At 39.5% G+C, this 21,428-nt stretch overlaps 1 protein-coding gene across 11 annotated transcripts in view; it reads right to left on the minus strand.

Annotated features, from left to right (window-relative positions):
- DERA (deoxyribose-phosphate aldolase) overlaps positions 1-21,428 on the minus strand; it is a 240,106-nt gene that overhangs the window by 188,913 nt on the left and 29,765 nt on the right. For all 11 annotated transcript variants that reach the window (XR_012518583.1, XR_012518582.1, XR_012518581.1 and 8 more), the window contains exons 2-5: positions 11,281-11,378; positions 9,991-10,138; positions 8,439-8,534; positions 6,410-6,544 (exon numbers count right to left, since the gene is read on the minus strand). Coding sequence is in view for 8 of the 11 variants with exons in the window: in XM_074403246.1 (XP_074259347.1) it covers positions 6,410-6,544; positions 8,439-8,534; positions 9,991-10,138; positions 11,281-11,378 (477 nt within the window). In the remaining 3 variants the exon portion in view is untranslated. The remainder of the gene's footprint in view (positions 1-6,409; positions 6,545-8,438; positions 8,535-9,990; positions 10,139-11,280; positions 11,379-21,428) is intronic.

The raw sequence follows: 21,428 nt of genomic DNA on the forward strand, positions 1-21,428 counted from the left end.
TTCCTGCTTTCCCAGTACTGTCCTCCCTTCTTACCCCACAGTGCATTTGCTCTGGGTCTCACTGTGACACCAGCAATGACTGGGTGGCCTGGCTGGCTGGCTGGGTGATGTCGCCACTTGGATGCTATCTTTATCAGAGAGCACAGTCATCCTAGGGAGACAAAAGTCTTCTTTTCTCAAGAGCACAGGAAGCAGATGCATTTCTTAGCCAAACTCACCAGAATAACACTATTAACACTATTCATCAAACTCTCCTTCCGGCTAACTGCAGATACAGGCTAAATGCATAGAAACATACAGAAAATATGATATGTACTAATTAATCAATTAGTATTAGTAATAATAATGTATGTATGTAAATTCATACATTGAATAAATTCGTATACTGTATGTAATTGGAAATGACAATTACATACAACATATAAATTGTGAATTACATATAATATATGAATTTATTCAATGTATGAGTTTCATTGTTGTATGTAAATTCAACAATACTTCCAAGATCTGGCACCTAAAGTATATGCAACTAAGAATTAGAATTATGTCAAAAAAAAAAAAAAAAGAATAGAGAGTCCTGAGTTAGTACTTCTTTTTTATTTTTAAGATGGAGTTTCACTCTTGTCACCCAGGCTGGATTGCAATGGCATGATCTTGGCTCACTGCAACCTCCACCTCCCGGGTTCAAGCAATTCTCCTGCCTCAGCCTCTCGAATAGCTGGGACTACAGGTGTGCGTCACCACGCCCAGCTAATTTTTGTATTTTTAGTAGAGACGGGGTTTCACCATGTTAACCAGGATGGTCTCCATCTCTTGACCTCGTGATCCACCTGCCTCAGCCTCCCAAAGTGCTGGGATTATAGGCGTGAGCCACCGCGCCCGAGTTAGTACTTCTTAATAAGGACATGGCACTGGTGGGGAAGGGGAACAAAATCACCTGGAGAGATTTTCCCTATTTAGAAGCCTATTCCTCCAGCACGTCCACACCTCAATTCTGATATCACAAATACCCAGGGTGATATGCTAGATTCTGTGAGGAAAGAAGTTGGAGCAAATCATTTGAAAGTGCTTGTCAGGTATTATAATTTTGAGAACCAACAATACATTCCACACCCTAATCAGTTAAAACTATGTTGATAAGTGAGAAATGTAGTTGTCTGCGTTTCCAAGTCCAGCTGGACAGGAATGACAAAAGGACAAGCAGGGAAGGACAGTGTGCAGTCATGAGCTCAACGTGACCTGACAGTAAACAGCTTAACCACTAAGGAAGAGGCAAAAAAAAAAAGGAAGAAGATACAGAAATCAAAAAGCACAAGAGTCTGGACTGTGAGCTGTGAGGCCAATCATTTCAGAGATTCCATTGGCCCTTGAAAGCATCATTCTATTCTGGGATAATATAGTCAGAAATGAAGCAGTTTGGAAAGCATAATCAAGAAAAAAATAACTTGTATTTAATAAAAAGTGTTAAGGGAAATGAAAGTACTTTTTTTTTTTTTTTGAGACGGAGTTTGGCTCTTGTTACCCAGGCTGGAGTGCAATGGCGCGATCTCGGCTCACCGCAACCTCCGCCTCCTGGGTTCAGGCAATTCTCCTGCCTCAGCCTCCTGAGTAGCTGGGATTACAGGCACGTGCCACCATGCCCAGCTAATTTTTTGTATTTTTAGTAGAGACGGGGTTTCACCATGTTGACCAGGATGGTCTTGATCTCTTGACCTCGTGATCCACCCGCCTCAGCCTCCCAAAGTGCTGGGATTACAGGCTTGAGCCACCACGCCAGGCTCTGAAAGTACTTTTTAATAGTTGTGTGTGTGTGTGTGTGTGTGTGTGTTTGTGTGCGTGCGTGTTTTGAGACAGGGTCTCACTCTGTTGCCCAGGCTGGAGTGCAGTGGCACAATCATGGCTCACTGCAAGTTTTGCCTCCTAAGCTCAAGGGATCCTCAGCCCCCACCCTGAGTAGCTGGGAGTATAGGCACAAACCACCATGTCTGGCTAATTTTTGCGTTTTTTTTTTAAGAGAAATGGGGTTTTGCCGTGTTGCCCAGACTGGTCTTGAACCCCTGGGCGTAAGTGATCTGCCTGCCTCAGCCTCCCACAGTGCTGGGATTACAGGCATAAGCCACTGTAATGTGCCACATAAGCCATGTGCCTGGACTAATGGATTTATTTCTAAAATAGCTAGATTTCTCTGATTTTGTCAAGCTTCACTGATGTTGAATGTCTACTTATATGTAAATGATAGATGAAATGCCGACACACAGTGTAGTGAGACAATGGAATACGAGGTCTGGAGTCAGGTGGCCCTGGGTCCAGGTGGCTCTGGTGCTCAGGAGGTATGGTTGTCTTTGGCATATGCAATGTAACTGAAATCAGCAAGGACAAGACATTTTCAAAGGAAAGTACACCAAGGCTGAGGAAAAGTCACACTGGATCAGAATCTGAGAACTTCAGAATCTGAGATTCTAAGAACCATGGACACTTCAGGGATGACCGAGGAGGTGGAGAAGCTTGAAAATGAGATGCAGAGGTAATCAAAAACAGAAAGAAGAACCTCAGGAATGTAGTCACCAAAGCCATCACTAGAAACTGTTACCAGAAGGAAGAAACACTCTGCTTTGTCACATGTTGTTACATGGTAATGCAAAATAAACAATTAGGGAGTATGCCCTGGACATGAGATGAGAGGTCATTAGTGTATTAGTTTGAACTTCCCAAGACAAACAAATAAATATAACCCTTTTCAGATTTTTTTTTTTTTTCAAAATGGAATCTCACTCTGTCACCCGGGCTGGAGTGCAGTGGTGCAATCTCGGCTCACTGCAATCTCTGCCTCCCAGGTTCAAGCGATTCACTCACCTCAGCCTCCAGAACAGTTGGAATTATAGGCATGTACCACCATGCCCAACTAGTTTTTGTATTTTTAGTAGAGCTGAGGTTTTGCCATGTTGGCCAGGCTGGTCTCGAACTCCTGACCTCAAGTGAGGACGCCCCACCCCTGAGTGGTGCTGTAGAACCAAAGCACCAAGCAGTGTCAGCAGCTGCAGGAGAGCTGATGAGGTCTCCCAAAGTGCCCACTTCAGGCTCCCAAGGTGCTGGGATTACAGGCGTGAGCCACTGCGCCTGGCCGTTTTTCAGAATTTCAGTCATGGAGGGAAGAGAAGAAGGGAGGAGGTGGCTGGGGATGAAGGAAAGGGAAAGTTGGCATGTGCTCTCTTTCTTAAGTGGCTAAGAAAAGCTTGAGTATGTCTAAATGCTTACTGGGAATGAGCTGGCAGAGAGAGGCTGATGACACAGGAGGAAGAATGCCCAATAGATACAGTAGGGCTTCTGAAAATGCAGGGGGAGATGAGAGCCACAGCACAGCGGAGGGACTGAATTTAGGAAGGAGCAAAGGAAAAAGCAAAGCAAAGCAGTCCTGATGCAAGGACCTGGAGGGAGTTCCTGTCTGATGATTTTACTTTCTGAGAAGTAGCAGGTAGTTCATATGCTAACAGTGAAGCAGCTTCAAGGAGGGTGGAAAAGTTAGAAATTCAGGAAAGTGGACATTTTAAATGGTCACTAAGGAGAACCCAGAGAGGAATATGAGACCTCCCCTACCACCCAACTCCAGTCTCCTCCTTGAGTTCATACCCTAAACTCTGGCCCATGTCCATGAGAAATGGTTAAGACCACTCTGAATGGCCAGGTTTAAAAAATGAGGTTCCTAATGAGAACACATGGACACAGGGAGGGGAACAGCACACAGGGCGGCCTGTCAGGGGAGGGTAGAGGCAGAGAACACATCAGGGAAAATAGCTAATGCATGCGGCACTTCATACCTACCGTGGTGATGGGTTGACAGGTGCAGCAAACCACCATGGCACACATTTGGCTATGTGACAAACCTGCACATTCTGCACGTGTACCCCAGAACTTAAAAAAACAAAATGAAGTTCTTTCTATTGTGCTTTACCAAGTATCCCGCAAACCTCACTGCACAAGGGAGAGGGCCCTGGATTTGAAAATGCAATTGCTTGATAGACAATTCCATCCACAAATTCCAAGAAATTAATTTTAGGCTCATATATTAAAATATGACACTGAAAAATACAATAGGTAATCAAATTGAGAATCAAAATTAAGACAAAATATTGCAGTGAAAAAAAGACCTAAGTCATTTCAGGTTTCTATTTAGAATTAAATTTCTAGTATTAAATGTTCCTTTTCAATTTGTTTTGAGTCAAGAGGTTATTAACACCATAAAAAGAGTTAATAGAGAAGTATGGTCCAGGACAAAGATGTGTCATTATATTTTGCATAAATGCCTGTTATTGGGAAATTATCAGTTCTTAAAAACAACCATTCCTAGTTTATTAAGGGGCAGACAGTCGATTACATCAAAACCCATCTCCTATTGTATTTTATTTTCCAATTAGTAGTATAATATAAACCACATTTCTATATCCACAACTGCTTAATAAAATGTATAAGTTATAATATAAACTCTATTTCTGTATCTACACTTGCTTAAGATATAAAGGACATATATAGGTTTGTGTACAACTAAATCACTTAAAGTTTATTGCCAGATTTGTTTTAAATACTATGCTTACTGTTTCTTTTTAACTCAAGCCTTAAATCTTAGTGAAATCCGTGGCTAAAAGCAGATAAGCAAAATTAATATACAGGAACAGAGACATCTATTTAAAATAGGCCTTTTAAGAATGACTGCAATTGGCTAAAACACACACATGAACAATCATAAAAAGGAACATAAAATACAAAAATGTACTTGTGAACTATCAAGAATTTAAACCTGACAAGAATTATAAACATTGATGAATATTAATGGGGAACTTGGGGGCAGTGAGGGGAAGGCAATGGAAATGGGAATGTAGGAATGTAGCTAATATTCCAAGCTAAAAACTCTATTTTCCAGCTTACTTGGAGCCAAGAACGGCCATGTCACTCAGCTCAGGCCAATGGGCAAAGGTGTAACAAGCAAAGGTGCTGGGTGAGACTTGACAAGACCAGCCTTTCTTTCCTACAGTCTAGAAGATGAGTCTAAGGGGCTGGAGCTTCAGAAGCCATCTCCAACAATGAAGTTCCCTTAACATTGACAGCAGAAGCCACATGCTTTGGAACTGGAATATAAACACAGCCCAGGTCTCCAAGAACTTTGTGGAGCTGCTGCACACCCCTGAGTACCTACCTCTGGACTTTACGTAAGAGAATAAATACTGAGAGTTTAAACTACTGACTGAACCTTTGCTACTTCATAACCAAAAGCAATTCATAATTAATAATCAATGGAATTAGGCTTCACAAATAGACAGATAAAGGCTTTATAGATATAAAGAGATATATAGAAAGAGTCACAGGAAAGTACGCATGAGATACAGGCAAGTTCAATAAGCAGGTTAAATAAGAGATATAATTCTATCTTTTATTTAAACTTTAAGAGAGTGTGGGGATAGCATGCTATGTAGAGAAGTGTGGAAAGTTACACACTGCAGTGTTACCAGGGGTTATTTCAAGGGAGTGAGATTACAAGGAATATCTACTTATTTTATGAGTAGTGGGGATTTTTGTTTTAAACAGTGAGTAGGTATATCCTTCATAATTAGAATAAAATATGCCTTTTATTTGATATACACACATATAAAGACACAATATATTATTCTGCTTTAACCTGTGATTTCATTAAAAATTTTTGGTTAAACTATTTATCATAATGACTTTTTTGAAAGAGATAATTGTACTTTTCTAGCTACCAATAACCTCATCTTTAGTATACAAAATATACTTAAGACAGAGGTAAAATCTACTTGATTCTTTAATATTTACTTAAAAAAACAGAAGCCTGTTGCTGGAAAGGGCAATGTCTTATTGTATTCTGACATGAGAGTGAATCATTAATCTCATAACAGTTATCGGAGCTGTGTAAGAATGCTAGAAATAAAAATAAACTTAGTCAACTTAATAATCCCACATCTTCAGACTGTAAAAATTCACATAAAAAAGGGAAGTTTCCTCCAACATATTCAAATAAACTTTGCATAAAAGACCTGCCTAGAGTGACGTATGTTTTGAGTAACAAAATAGTACAGAATAGTGGTAACTTTTCCCTTCTATAGGAAAAGCATATTGGTAAAATAAAACTGTTTTTGAAGTTATGAATCTGTTGCATGGAAGTCAACTATTCACCTAAGCACTCAAAAGAATCTGAAAAGTTCATGCAGGTAGGCAACTGCCTAGATTTATGAGGGGCACAAGGATGAATAATCTCAGCCATGCTTTCTCCTAAATTCACCCTTTGATCTACTAACTTGTCACCTAGAACAGTGACCTCTAAAACACACTACGGCTTATCTCATCATCTGATTCACCAGGGAAGAACTATGACTCTTTCAGGGAAGAGCATGCAACCTACCTTCCCACTGGCCTGTCAGCACCAAGCTTCTGTTAATTACCACGTCAATTTCTGTAGCTCCATCTTCCACAGCCAATCTTATCTCTTCTAATCGTGTCTTCAAATGGGTCTGTCCAGCTGGAAAGCCAGTGGCCACTGACAGAGATAAAAAAGAAAAGGAGGAAAGAGGGAAGGAGGGAAGAAGGAAAGTAAGGAAATAGGGGAGAAGAAAACAGATTTCGATTGGTCAGTCGTCACCAAAGAATTCCAAACCCCAAAACATCAGCATTTAAAGACCAATGCATCAATGGCACTTAAGAACATCACTTTTGTCAGGCATAAGTATGAAGAAATAGAATGTTCTCTCATACTATATTAGTGTTAGGACAAATACTATCATTTTCTGGAAGACCTGAAATTAAGATGTTGCCGAGATGCTCATGAAGGTGCATTACAGTGATGGTCTTAAAACAGTAGTTGTAGCCCTGTCTTAGTGAACACTAGTTATCCAGCACACTGGTTCTGGATCCAAATGTTGATCAAGTTAGCGATCTTGATTAACTCATTTACTCTTGATTTATCATGATTAACTCACTCATGAACCTCTTCAGCTGTGATAAACAAACCAACCGTCCTATGTGTTCTCCCACTGCCTATTTTAAAAACAACCAGCCTGGCAGATGAGAATAAAGAAAAGAGAATGCAGAAGGAAAACACACCTAATTAATTAGTCCCCCAAACTGGGGCAAGGGCAGATCCAAGTGTGAATACGAGGAAAATGAAAACATAACTACACTCTTGAAAAATGGTAACATCTTTTAAATGCACATCATTAACTCTCCATCCCCGTTTCTAGATACAACCTCTTATGTTTCTTTGACATTAAATTCCTTGGGGCCGGGCGCAGAGGCTCTTGCCTGTAATCCCAACATTTTGGGAGGTCGAGGTGAGTGGATCACCTGAGGTGAGGAGGTTGAGACCAGCCTGGCCAACATGGTGAAACCCCGTCTCCACTAAAAGTGCAAAAATGAGCCTGGCCTGGTGGTACGTACCTGTAGCCCAAGCTACTTGGGAGGCTAAGGAAAGAAAATTGTTTGAACTCAGGAGGCAGAGGTTGCAGAGAGCTGAGATCACACCACGGCACTCCAGCCTGGGTGACAGAGTGAGATTCCGTCTCATAAAAAATAAAATAAAATTCCTTAGGTCTGCCACCTTGGAGGACAGCATGTGTCTGTTGTTGAAAGCAAAAACTGAACTGACCAGGCTAATGAAAAATTAAGGTCTATACAGGTGCAGCTGCCAAATACTTTGGGAATCCTCATAAATCAATTCTATAGAAATACTGTGCACCATTTTCTTTTCATGTATTCCTAATAAATGAGTGATCTTTATAAACTCCTTTTAAATTTTTACTTATTTTAGTTTATTTTTTTGGAGAGATTTTTGTTGCCCAGGCTGGTCTCAAACTTCTGGCTTTACTCAGTTTTCTTGCCTGAGCCTTCCAAAGTGGTGGGATTACAGATGTCAGCCATCACGCCTGGCCTAGCCCCCCTTTTTAAAGAATCAAATATTTCTCTAACATCTCTTAAAACAAGAATCTAATTTTATATCTGTCTATTCGTCCATCCACATACACACAGATACATATTTACCAAACTAAAGCTTTAAAGACCTTTCTTAGGCCTGGCCCGCATATCCTTATTGTTATAGCTTACATATATATAAAACAGAACATGCATATGTGTGGGTTAGTATGTGTGTATATATATCAATACAATATATCATGCTTTATGAGTTTTTTTCTTTACTTGACTATTCCTCCTAAATGAGTTTCCTTAAGGATAGGAATGCAGTTCTGTATTCTTGGGAATAAATATGTCTGCCACTTACTAAGTAATTAGTATATACTAATAAAATCATGAATAAATACAACTAATTAAATATAGGAAACTAATTTAAATCACAGTACAAAAATAAATATAATACCCCATTGTATGAAGAACTGGAAACATGTTCAAAAAAGAACGACGAAAGCCCCAACAGGTTTTACCTGATGCCACCGGGATACTACAGCCTGCAGCCTTGAGCGCCTGCACAGCATCGCACACCCGGGCGGGATAAACGCAAACAGCGGCTGTGGTGATGCCTGCCAGGAAAACGGAGCAATAGCCAACTTTAAATGAAGTTCAACTCACGTAACATGCTTTTAATCATTATTTATATCACAACGTTGGCAAAAATTAAATGAGAGAAAAAATAATTCCCCCACAATGCTGCAATAAATTTAAAGATTTTTACTTTCCACATTCCCTTCTAGTTGTTGACAACATGAATCATTTTCTCATTGTTAGTCACAAAAACAAGTTTGATATACTCTTCGAGATTAACGTAGTACTGCTTTCTAAAAATGTCTAAATAGTAAACTTGGCAGTCATGACTAAATGAAAACATTCGTGTAGATAACAAAATCCAGATTTGTAGAATATTCACACAGGACAATCTGAAGAAAGGACAGTTTGAAGAAGTAAAGATGAAGAAAAATGTAAGTGAAATTTAGAGAGTGGTACCAAAAAAAGGACATTTAACTAATCCTATTCCCTCTTTTGCAAGGAATAATAAAATCTGAAATGGAAGCCCTCATTTTAAGGAACAAGTTCATCAATTTAAAAAAATTTAGAAATCAATTAGTCATTATAAAACAAAGCAATATCATAAGACCTTACACCAAGTTATCTTTAAGTGCAATAAATAAGGCGTTATTTTTATTGCCAACTCGAAAGACACATAATACTTTTCAAAAGCCATAGAGTTGTTTAGGTTTGTATGTTATCTACAAATTATTCAGGATAAAAGACCTGCACTGGGCCAATTCAACTCTCTAGCTGCACTCACAGCAGACAGGCACTCAGAAGCCATGAAGCATACTCCATGGGAAGGAGATCTGGCTCCCAAAACCAGCCCAACAAGAAACAAGACATGCCTGGCCTTCCAGGTCTTGGTTTCCTTATTTAGAAAACAAGGAAATCAATTCTCACATGTGTCCAACATCCCCAAAATGCTAAGGTTCTAAACTTCAGCAACTTTAGAAAAGTCCTTCCTTTCATGTACACTAAAGCAGTGAATATGACTTTTTTTGAAAGATCTAATCTAATATACAAGCAGGCAATATTTCTCATTTGCATTTTATTTTCAAAAGTATTTCATATACTCACAGAAAATACTTTATGTATGAGATGTGATTATTAAGTAATGAGACTGGCTTTTTCACACGTGGCTAGGGAATCGGAATCAGTATTTTAGAGTCACTAAACAGAAATTTTCCAAAACCGAAAATTGAAAAGAAATATAAAGGCACTCTCTACCAAGCACTTTAATCCATGGATTGAAAGAACTGACCTAAAAAAAAAAAAAAAGACTCAGATTCTCTTCCTGCTGTTTTGCAGAGAAGAATTTCAATTATTTGTCTATATATACACAGCAAGAGTTTCTATCATGGATTCTAACACTGCTATCATTAGCAGCTGTATCTTAAGTCCTCGTAGATTTAGTAAACAGTATTGTAAGCAGGTAACCACCACAGAGATCACACACAATAACATTACCTTTATCATGCATATTTAAAGCTTTTAAGAGATCTTCCCGGATTGGGTATTTGGCTTTATAACAGAGCCTTTGAATGTTGGAAGATGTATCATCGCCTGAAAGTGTAGTAAGATCTATAAAGGTAACAGCTTTCAGGAGCCAAGCAGCCTGGTTTGAAGAAAAGTAAAAACAAAGTAACTTTAATAAATAAACCTCCAACCCAGCTGGTTAGTAGAGAATCATTAGACAAGTATGAGAGTTAATATCTTATGTCTACACTGTTCTGTGGAATATTCTGATACATGATATAAACACAGTTCAAGAGCTGCTAACAAGATGAACACTATCCAAAATAAAACAAGAGGGAAAAAGGGCCTGAAACATTTTTTTCCTCCCGCAAATATCCCAAATTGAAACCCCCATTTGCCCATGTCTCCCCTCTTCTGACTGCTCCATCTCACCCACAGAGAGAACCCATCATAGCTACCCTGACATAGAAGAGTCTGAAAGAAGGTTTCGATCTTACATTTTACCTCCTGCCCTGGAATCTGGAATGAAATCATTATTTTTAAGTTTGAGTTTTTTTGTGTTTTGTTTTTCAGTGTAATCCAATTCCATTTTTAAAACAACATACATATTTCACAACTCAGTCTGATGAATTTCCTTTTATCTTTTCAATCAGAATATTTCTAAGGATGAGCAAAATATGAAATATCACTCTAAAGGATTCAATCACAATATTCTGCCTCACTTGTAAAATGAACTCTGAATTCCTTTTAATCCTACATAGCACATCTTTGGTTGGGATACACTGAAGAAAATGCTGACCATAAGTACTCTACGAAACATCATTTTTGGAATTTTGAAAATTGATTTATGGAAAGTAATAGTAAGGTAAACATGATGGTCAAGAAAGGTCAACTCATATCTAAGGGCCTCAACAGTGGACATATCAGGTTTAGATGTTAGGGCTTTAAAATTAAAATAGAAGACAACCAAAGAAGGCATGTCTAAAAAACTGAATAAATGTGTTGAGAAAATATGCCATTTAATTCACTCATGAATAAAGATGCCTCAAATTCATTTGCGGCTTTGCCACTCAAGAGTGATAAGATTTTTAACTTGTTTGGATAAATGTGTTATCTTTCTCCAACCCATCATCATCATATATGAATTATTAAAATAAGTCATGGACAGCTGCAATCTTTTAAGTTTAGATGCATCTTGAGCGAAATTCAATATTGTGGCCTTGAGGGAAGAGACCATGCATTGTAAAATACAGGTACGGAATGCTCAAGAAGAACCCTTACCTGCCACTCCTTTTTCACAGTTCTGCGAGCCTGGATTTGTTCCGCACGCCTCAGAACTGCCGGGTGATTCACTTGTATTTTGGAGATCCAGCTAAGGTCTAAAACAGACAGGAAAACACTTTTTGAAACTTAGAATTTCATTAAATATAGTCACCAATTTTTACATGGTCCTTGAAAGGATACATTTACCATTTGACATCAACATTTTTTTAAAGCTTCTATTTCTTTTTCCTTCAGCTATAAATAAACAACCTTGTTGAAGGAAGCCCAGTCAACAAAAGGCATACTTCATGCAAAATCATTGCCATTACTTTCAAAGGCAAAAACCACAATTGCTTCCATACCAACCTACCCTTTGGAACTAGAAGAACCTGTATTGATTCATCACACAGACATGTCTAACAATGGGGAGATGTGTGTTACCCATGCCACGTACCTCACCTCTGACAGCAAGGACTTATTTGTGAGTGTCCAGCCCAGGAGAGCAAATGATTAATAAATACTTAAGTGAACTAACGGTGGGGCTTATAGAATCTGTGATCACTACCCCCTTACTGGCAAGATTAATACATACTACATGCTGACAGGATACAGCCCATTCGTTCTTCAAAGAAGAATTTTTCAAAATGTATTAGAAATAACATCATCAACTGATATAACAGAAATTAGAAAAAGAGAAAAAACAAATCATTTAACGTTTCAAGAGATATCTCTGTTGCTTTTGTTCTGAAATGCTCTCTCCGACCTTGATCTATCCTTCTTTCCCTTCTGGTTAACTGTAATTTCTACTTTCAGACCTAGTCTAAATATTAGCTGTTGTGAAAACACCATCAGCTCCCCAGACAGAGCTAACATTTAGATAGACCTCTACCACGAACTTGTAATGAATTCATCGAGGAGTCCAGGAGAAACTATTTGTTGTACTTAGTACATTGTCAGCCATGATCTTACTCATCTTTGGGTGTCTAACATCAAACAGTGTTTGGTACACGTATTTCGACTTTATCCACCAATATCCTACAATATAGGGGGCCTCACAGTAAATTGGGCCTGAACCGATTTACCTTCTGTAACTAACTTCACTTCTGTATCCCTCTAGCAATTCCATGTTTTTAAAAGAGCCTTAAAAGAGTACTGTAGAAAAAGTTATCCATTAGAAAAAAATGCACTAATTATATAACTCTTTAAAATGTAATGAGGAAAACTGATCACATACTGTATCATGTAACGATATAAATTTAAGTATTTGCATCTAAAGTAATGTTTACAAATGACATTCTTTCTCTCATTTTCATTTTATTCTTCTTAAAAGTATCAGTATTAAAGGCATAGAAATTGCAAGTGGGACTCTGAGTGATTAATAATGATATTCTTATTTAAATTTCAACTATGGAAGAAACAGAGTTTGGGTGTCTCTTTTTCTCTCTAATTATTTTGTTAGCTGAAATCATTTAACAAACCAGATTTTTAACATTTCAATCCATCTGCTCCTGCTCCTCAAAGATATTGTATGTTTTCTTGCTTGTTTGCTGAGCCAACTTCACAGAGAAAATGGGAATCTGGGGTCAGTCCGATGAAATCTGCCTCTGCTTTCTCACCCAAGGGCTGCTTTTGTTCTAGCAGAGCCCAAGATAATCAGACCAGACACACTAGACTTCGTCCTAATTTATTTAAGACCTCTAAGAAACACCCCATACTCAAACACAAGGGAGACTTTTTTTTTTTTTTTTTTTTTTTTTTACACAGTCTCTCTCTGTCACCAAGGCTGGAATTCAGTAGCACGATATCGGCTCACTGCAACCTCCAACTCTGGGGTTCAAGCGATTTCCTGCCTCAGTCTCTGGAGGAGCTGGGACTACAGGCATGCACCACTAAGCCAGGCTAATTTTGATATTTTTAACAGAGACAGTGTTTCACCATGTTGGCCAAGCTGGTCTCGAACTCCTGACCTCAAGTAGTCTACCTACCTCAGCCGCCCAAAGTTCTGGGATTACAGGCTCTTTTTTTCTCGGATGATTGGCAATAGTGATTGGGTTCCTGGCAAAGACTGTTCAGGCAGATATGGAAAAATGAGTTAAGCAAAGAGTACGTGAAGGTCAGTGCCAAATAACTGTTGACTGTGATCTAAAAAAGGTAGGCCTATTAGTGGGGCAAGGCTTTGAGAGGTTGTTCTTTATCGGTCATAGGACACCCCTGAAGTCCTTCCCCTTCTTTTCTCTACTCCCAACTCACCAGTACTGTCGCCACTGGCAGCACTGGCACCACTGTCGGAGAGGGATCTCGGGCAAACACAAGCCTCTTCACCATCTGGCTCCTTCCTTCTTCTCAAGCCCCAGCTCCTTCCTTGCCGCTCCTCTGACTCTGTGGTACAGCCTTCCTAAACTACTGGCAGTTCCTGACACATTATGCCAGACTGCCTCTGGATCTCTGCATGCTGTATGCTCCTTCTACCAAGAATGCCCTTCCCTGCCTTGCCGAACAGAGAACTGCTGCTCATCTTTTAAGACTCAGTTCAAACGTCACCTTCTCTGGGAGCCTTCCCTGAACCTCACAGGTTGAGACATCCCTTTGCTTCTTTATGCTTCCACGTAACTCTGCATTCTACCTTTAGTATATCCCCTTCACTCAGAATGCCACTGATGTGTCCAAATGTTTATGTCCCCAAAAGATTTTTTAAAACTCCAAGCAAAGGATCTGACACACAGGTGGTATACGATAAATAAGCCAAGTGGTTACCAAAGACCAGAAATGATTGAATTCTGGGCAATGTCCTTCTCCACTGCTTCTGACTAGAAAGGACTTTTAGATCTCTACAAGAAAAGGTAGGACTGAGGTATAAACGGGATTCCTGGGAAATTTCACCTTAAAAAACAATTTTTAGGCCCGACACGGTGGCTCACACCTGTAATTCCAGCACTCTGGGAGGCCGAGGCAGGCAGATCACCTGAGGTCAGGAGTTCAAGACCAGCCTGGCCAACATGATGAAACCATGTCTCTACTAAAAATACAAAAATTAGCTGGACGTGGTGGTGCACACCTGTAATCCAAGCTACTCAGGAGGCTGAGGCAGGAGATTTGCTTGAACTCAGGAGGCGGAGGTTGCAGTGAGCCAAGATGGCACCACTGCACCCTAGCCTGGGTGAAAGAGCAAAACTCTGTCTCAAGAAAAATAAAAAACATACAATTTTTAGTACACCAAACAGTAGAACTCACAAGGACCTCCTGCCAGAGGTACCTGCAAACCATCTAGTGGAGAATGTAACAGAATTTCTACTCTCACAGTATCAGCCTTGACTGCTAAAAATATTAGCGGTCATAAAATTATCCAGCCCCACATTTAATGTAGCCACAAAATTTGCCTCTGTGACCTCCCATGGCAATGAATTATGTAAGTGACTATCTCATTTTATTAGCACTTAATTTGCTACTCTTTAATTTCATCAAATAACCCATGTTCTCATATTATGGGGTCTGGGGAAAAGAAAGGACTTATTGGCCTTTGTTATGTCCTTCATAATTTTTAATATTTTATTCAAGTACCCTTTAGCGTCTCCTTTACAGGAGAAGTGATTCTAATGCACATAGTCTCATCAGGACCAAAGAATCTTCTTATGAGGCCAAGAGGGGTACACATGCCTTTGGGGAGAATAGACATGAAACCATAATTGGAAGGCAATGATACTCTTTTCTTAAAATTCTCCAATGAAAAAAACCCCACTATTTATCTTAGCATGTCATTTTGCTGGTTTTCAGGCCCTTGTGTTGGTTATAAATTTGTCCTCAAATACTTTTCTCACAATTTATTATTATTATTTTCCAGTTCACGTCTTAGTGGAAACAGAGGTCATTTTCCCTGTAAGCCTACTTTCTGGCCTTTCCATAGTTTCCATTTGTGTTTCTAAAGAAGTTCCTGTATTTTTCACAGTATTCCTAAAATGTAACACCTACAAAAGGAAGTGCATTTTCTATATTGATTTTATCAAATATTAGAGACCCTCTCCCTCAAAATTTGGGGAAAATAAAAGAGATTTAATTTCTCATGCTTTCTCTGCTTTCCAGTTTTTTCTATCTACATGGACCACCAAAATTTGTTCCCTAGTGTTGTCTTTAAATAGTCATTTTCTGATATGCACTTACATATTTTAGTAACAGTATATTGCTGAATGCATGCGAATCCTCAAACTTTGTTTTACATAGCAGTGTCACATCATGATTTTATGGTTTTCCTACCTTCCTTTATACCTCCTTAAGACATAAGCTATTTCCAAATTATTGTTGCTTTTTAGTAATCAATTGCCTATTTCTACCAATTACAATCTTCAATTCATTAAGTAATGCCAGTAGGTTAATCTTGGCACTTAATCACTTATTCTGGCATCTAAAATACTGTTTGTACAGTGCTAGGGCTGGCCATTTCAGTTCCAGTTGTTCTCAGGCTGCCCATGATCACACAGTTATCGGCCTCAGAGTATCAGCAGCAGTTGGATTTTACAGTATCTAGCTGTAGTTACACAGCTAGAAGGCCACAGCTCCTTGGTGGAAGGAAGTAGATTATATATGAGTGCCATATGCAAGTCATACAACTTCTCCATTTAGCACTTCGTGAGTACAAGCATTGTGCCAAATGATGTGAAAAATGCAATGGCATAGAAGAGTTGTTCCTATCCTGGAAAACTTTAGGGAGAAAATCAGAGAGAAAAGCCATAAGCATGGGAAGAGGTGAAAAATACAAAATAAAAGCCAGTGGAGGAGGGCAAAAAAAAAGGTGCTTCTGACCAACATTTCCTGAAACCTTTCTGCTGAAAATAATGAAAACTGACTTTTGTGATTAGCACAAAAAGTGAAAGCTTGGGCTCAGAAAATTGAGAAGAGGTTGGAAAACCAAGCTCAGAAAACAGATAAGAACTAAAGACAACAACAGAGAGCCAAGAGCTGGAAGAGCAACACCAGCATTTAACAGCAACAGCCTGGCCAAGTTGCCACAGCAGCTGCCACCTGACACCACAGTCACCATTTTCCTTAACTCACTCAGAGCCCCAAGCTCCCTATGAAAGCATCCGATGACTGGACCTCAGTCATATGCTATGCATGACTATGGGGGAATCTCTTTCCTCTGTTGTGCCTCCAACCTAGTCTACATGTTGGAGGATTCCCTAACAATGAGAGGATGCGAGTTGGCTGCTGGAGATCAATAAATCTGGGACATGCCAGAGGAAAAACTTCTCTAGTAGATGCATAAAGCACATTAGCATATGAAACTCTATGGCCAAGTCTCATCGTAAAAACAAAACAAAACAAACCCTTGAATTTTCTTTAATCCAGCATTTCTCAAACTTTTTGACCACGACAGGCATTTTATATGACATATATTTACCACACTAGCTGGATAAGAAGTCAAGTTCAGAGAAGGGTAGGACACAGTAGGTTTATCCAGTTGGCTAAAACAACTCTAATGGTAAGTTGAGATTTGTGATTGACCCTAAAGCATTATTTCTCAGTCTGGAGACATTTTTAGTTGCCATAGATAGGGTAGTGGGATTCCAGAGAAGATGCCACTTGCATCTGGTGGGTAGAGGCCAAGGACACTGTTTAATATCCTACAATGTACCTACAACTTAGAATCATGTGGTCCCAAACGTCAACAATGCCAAAGCTGATAAATCCTGCCCAAAAAACTGGGCAGGATGCAGGAAAAATAAACAGGAAGCACTTGCAAGTTTGTAGAAAGTGGGACTATCAGAAGCAAACACAGGTTGGCTTATTTGACTGACTGTGGCTTTTACCTGTAAAGTGCTGTAAGCACCAGGCTGAGTGTAGAAATGTGCTGTCCAATCAGTAGCCACAGACGTGTGCCTACCTGTGCCCTTGAAATGTGGAGAGTCCAAACTGAGATGTGCTTTAAGTGTAAAATACACAGATTTCAAAGATTCAGTACAAAAAGAAGGATGTAAAATATCTATGTTTTAACACTGATTACACAGTTAAATTATAATATATGGCATACATTTGGCTAGGTAAAATGCTATTAAAATATTTTCATCTGTTTTTATTTTTTTATAATGTGTACTCTCGAAATTTTAAAAATTATTCCATATCTCACATTATGTTTCTCTTGGCTCTAGTCTAGAATTTATGATATAGGTGACCAGAAGTCACAGATATGTAAACAGGGCTCTGACAGAATTAAAGGAGTATTAAAAAAAAATTATCAGCACACAAAATATGTCCCATGGAAATATGTAAGTTTGCAAATGCAAATATGAAAAGGCATTTATGGTAGCACTGCTGCAAATGACACCAAGATCTAGGTCCAATTCAGTAATACATAGTAAATCCATAATATGGAATACAATTCAGCCATTATAAAGAATGAGAAGCTGGGCACAGTGGCTCACTCAAGCCTGTAATCCTAGCACTTTGGGAGGCCAAGGCAGGGAGATCATGAGGTCAAGAGATCGATACCATCCCGGCCAACATGGTGAAACCCCGTCTCTACTAAAAATACAAAAATTAGCTGGGTGTGGGGGCGTGTGCCTATAGTCCCAGCTACTCGGAAGGCTGAGGCGGGAGAATCATTTGAACCTGGGAGGCGGAGGTTGAAGTGAGCCAAGATTGTGCCACTGCACTCCAGGCTGGGCAACAGAGCAAGACTCCGTCTCAAAAAAGAAAAAAAGAACGAGATACATCAGTAAGTAATGTTGTGTAAAACCGATTATGATACATTACTCAGTAAAAATGAGAAATATGCACAAGTGTGCTTTTTAAAGTAAAACTGTTAATAAAAACAAAAAAGCATACAAAACACGTATCTGTTGGTATATTTGCAAAAAAAAAAAAAAAAACTATATTCCAAATCGATAGAAGTGTTTCTCTTCAAAGGTAAGATTATATTCCTACTTTCTCATGTTATATATTCCTCTAACACTTAAACATTCTTACAAAGAGCATGCATTATTTAATTGAGCAGGAAATACATTAATACTTAACTCTTGAGGAACTGCCAGGCAGCAGTGTGAAGGACAGGTAGAATGAGAGGCAGACTACAGTAGGTAAACCAGTTAAGGCAGTTGTCTGCGGTCCAGCCACCAGCATTCATACAACACCTACCTGGGGCATTCTCACAGCTTTAAACCCTTTTTGATCAATCTTTGGCTACTCAGCTGTTCCAGAGAGCCAGCCTGACACAGCTACACAATGTCAGGCAGAAATGATGTCAGAATGCCCTGTTTCTGCTTCCATAGAAAAGATTGGCAAAATGTTCACCACAGGCCCTCAGGTAGAAACTGGTAATTATATTGCTCCTACATGATACCTACAAGGGGATGAGATGGGCCCACACTAGTTAGGGCCTGCTCTGGCCCATCCATAGCTATGCTCCTCCCCATGGGCAAGAGTCTGTGAGCCAAGGTTATAGACTGTCCCTGGGCCAACATTCCCCTTTAGTCCATACTCAAAGTGCACAGGACCTAGAATTCCTTGATCAAATGGTTCCAGCCTTGTTTACAGAGTCTGCAGGGATCTCTACCCAAAGTCAAGGCTTAAACAAGATACAAGACAGATAAAGGACAGAAAGCCTCCTGGAGAGTTTGAGAAATGCAATTCTATGAATACCATTTATTCAATCAACTAATATCAAAGGGCTACTCACAATGGTGCCAGACACCATTGGAGGCTTTCGAGACTGAGCAGTGATGAAAACGCATAATTATTACTTTCACAGGCCTTTCCTAACAAGAGATAAACATATAAACATCTATTAACTATATTATATATCTGAGCTACAATGAAAAGTCATATAGGATAAGAACATGGAGAATGAGGATGGGCATGGGCCAGGAAAATCTGATAATAAAACATTTGAGCAGGGCCCCAAGTGAAATGAGCAACGAAGCCATCATCTAAAGAAACAGTATTCTAGGCAGAAACATCAGAGGCATTTGAATGAGAGCAACTCCATCTTGAATAGTGGCTGGCTAAGACTTACTGGGTTGCAATCCCAGATGATTAAGGCATGCTACGTCACAGGATGAGACAGGAGGTCGGCACAAGATTCAGATCATAAAGACCTTGCTGATTAAACACATTGCACTAAAGATGCTGGGTAAAAACCCACCAAAACAAAAATGGCGATGAGAATGACCTCTGGTTGTCCTCATTACTACACCGCCAGTGACACGACAGTTTACAAATGCCACAGCAACACCAGGAAGTTACCCTATGTGGTCTAAAAAGGGGAGGCATGAATAATCCACCCCTTGTTTAGCAAATAATCAATAAATGACCATTAAAAATAGGCATCCAGCAGCCCTCAGGGCTGCTCTGTCTATGGAGCAGCCATTCTTCTATTCCTTTACTTTCTTAATAAACCTGCTTTCACTTTACAGACTCACCCTGAATTCTTTCTTACGCAAGATCCAAGAACCCTCTCTTGGGGTCTGGATCAGGATCCCTTTCTGGTAACAGAAAGAGGAGAAGGCAAGAGTGAACAGTCGTATCTAAGGCAAAGCAGGGACATAGTATAATCAGAGGAAAGTAGGCAAGGCCAGGTACGGGGAATCGAAGAAAGAGAGAGCAGCAAGGGTCAGATCATATAGTAAAACATTTTCCAAAATGAGGGTAATAACCTATGAATATGTCATGAAATCAATTTTGTCAGTGGCAACCAGCATTTTTAAAAAAGAAGAAAGGGAAAATACAAAATGTCAGGATACGACGCATGTTATGCAGGTAGGATTTGTGGAGGTTCTGTTTCAATCCACACGTGCAGGCATGTACTGCATGGCAATATAAAATACATTGCATGTGCTGAGCCATGGCCGACAGGGTTTGAAAGGTCCTTAAGGAGAACTTTTTCAGCACGAAAAGGTCTTCCGGTGTGACATGGGAAGTCTTTTGGAGAATCTTCAGCAATAGCTGAAATGATCTGATTTACGTTTTAAAATAATCCCTCTGGCTGTGGTAGGAAAGTCAAGTAGGAAGCTCAGGCAAGAGCAAGTGGTAGCCCGTACCTAATCACTGGAAGGTTCAGGGTAGAGAGTGGTCAAAATTGCATCAGTCAACTGACTATAGCTTTTCTACTCTGCCTTTAACATTTGTCTTCAAATAAAAAGAACTACTTAATCCTGGTGCTATTATTCCCATTTGGAGAGTGAAAAGTCAAAGATCGAGAAGCAGGCTGTAATATTCACAAAGCACAAAATTCAAAGAGCTTCCTCTGCTCACTACCCATCAACAGCCTCAGGTCAAGTCTCTCTGTGGAAAAGTTTACAGATTAGAACAGCTGTCAGAGCTGACCTCCCTGTCCCTCTCCCCAACCACTCTATGTGCTAAGTGACTATTGAAGTCACATTCAATAGCTCTTCCCAATATGGCCCAACTACTGCTGAGCTTTTGGTCCTCACTAGGGTGACCACGTCATTGTGGGTTGCCCAAGACAAGCCTGGTTTATGCCTCCTGTCCCTTCTGTGTTAGCATTTGTCTTGTATATTTCATTTCTTAACAAAGTTGAAAATAAACAGAGATACATTTGGGAGACTCCAGCTTCTGCCATAGTCTCCGGCAATGTCGCATAGCATGTGAGAGCCAGGTGCAGTGAACAGTTACTTTACCAACTGGTTCACTCTAAAAGGAAACCAAAATTTGACTCTTTTCCTCACCAACCTGGACATAACAAAACTAACACTCCCAGCATGCCAGGTATTCACTGATTATTGCAGGTACTCAGAATATTCATGGCTACTCTATTCAACACATGGTGCTAGGAAAACTGGCAAACCCCATGTATAAGAATGAAACTGGATCCCCATCTCTCACCTTGTACAAAAATCAACTGAAGATGGATGAAAGATTTAAATCTAAGATCTAAAACCATAAAAATGCTAGAAGGTAACATCTGAAAAACTCTTCGAGACATTGGCTTAGGTAAATAATTCATAACTAAGACCCCAAAAGCAAATGCAACAAAAATGAAAAGAAATAAATGGGACCTAATTAAACTAAAAAGCTTCTGCACAGCAAAACAATCAGCAAAGTTAACAGACAACTCACAGAACGGGAGTGAATATTCACCAACTATGCATCCCACAAAAGAATAGCATCCAGAATCTACAAGGAAGTCAAATCAGCAAGAAAAAAAAAAAAAATCCCAT

This window comes from Saimiri boliviensis, chromosome 7, assembly GCF_048565385.1.
Source record: "Saimiri boliviensis isolate mSaiBol1 chromosome 7, mSaiBol1.pri, whole genome shotgun sequence".
In the NCBI taxonomy this organism is placed as follows: Eukaryota; Metazoa; Chordata; class Mammalia; order Primates; family Cebidae; genus Saimiri; species Saimiri boliviensis.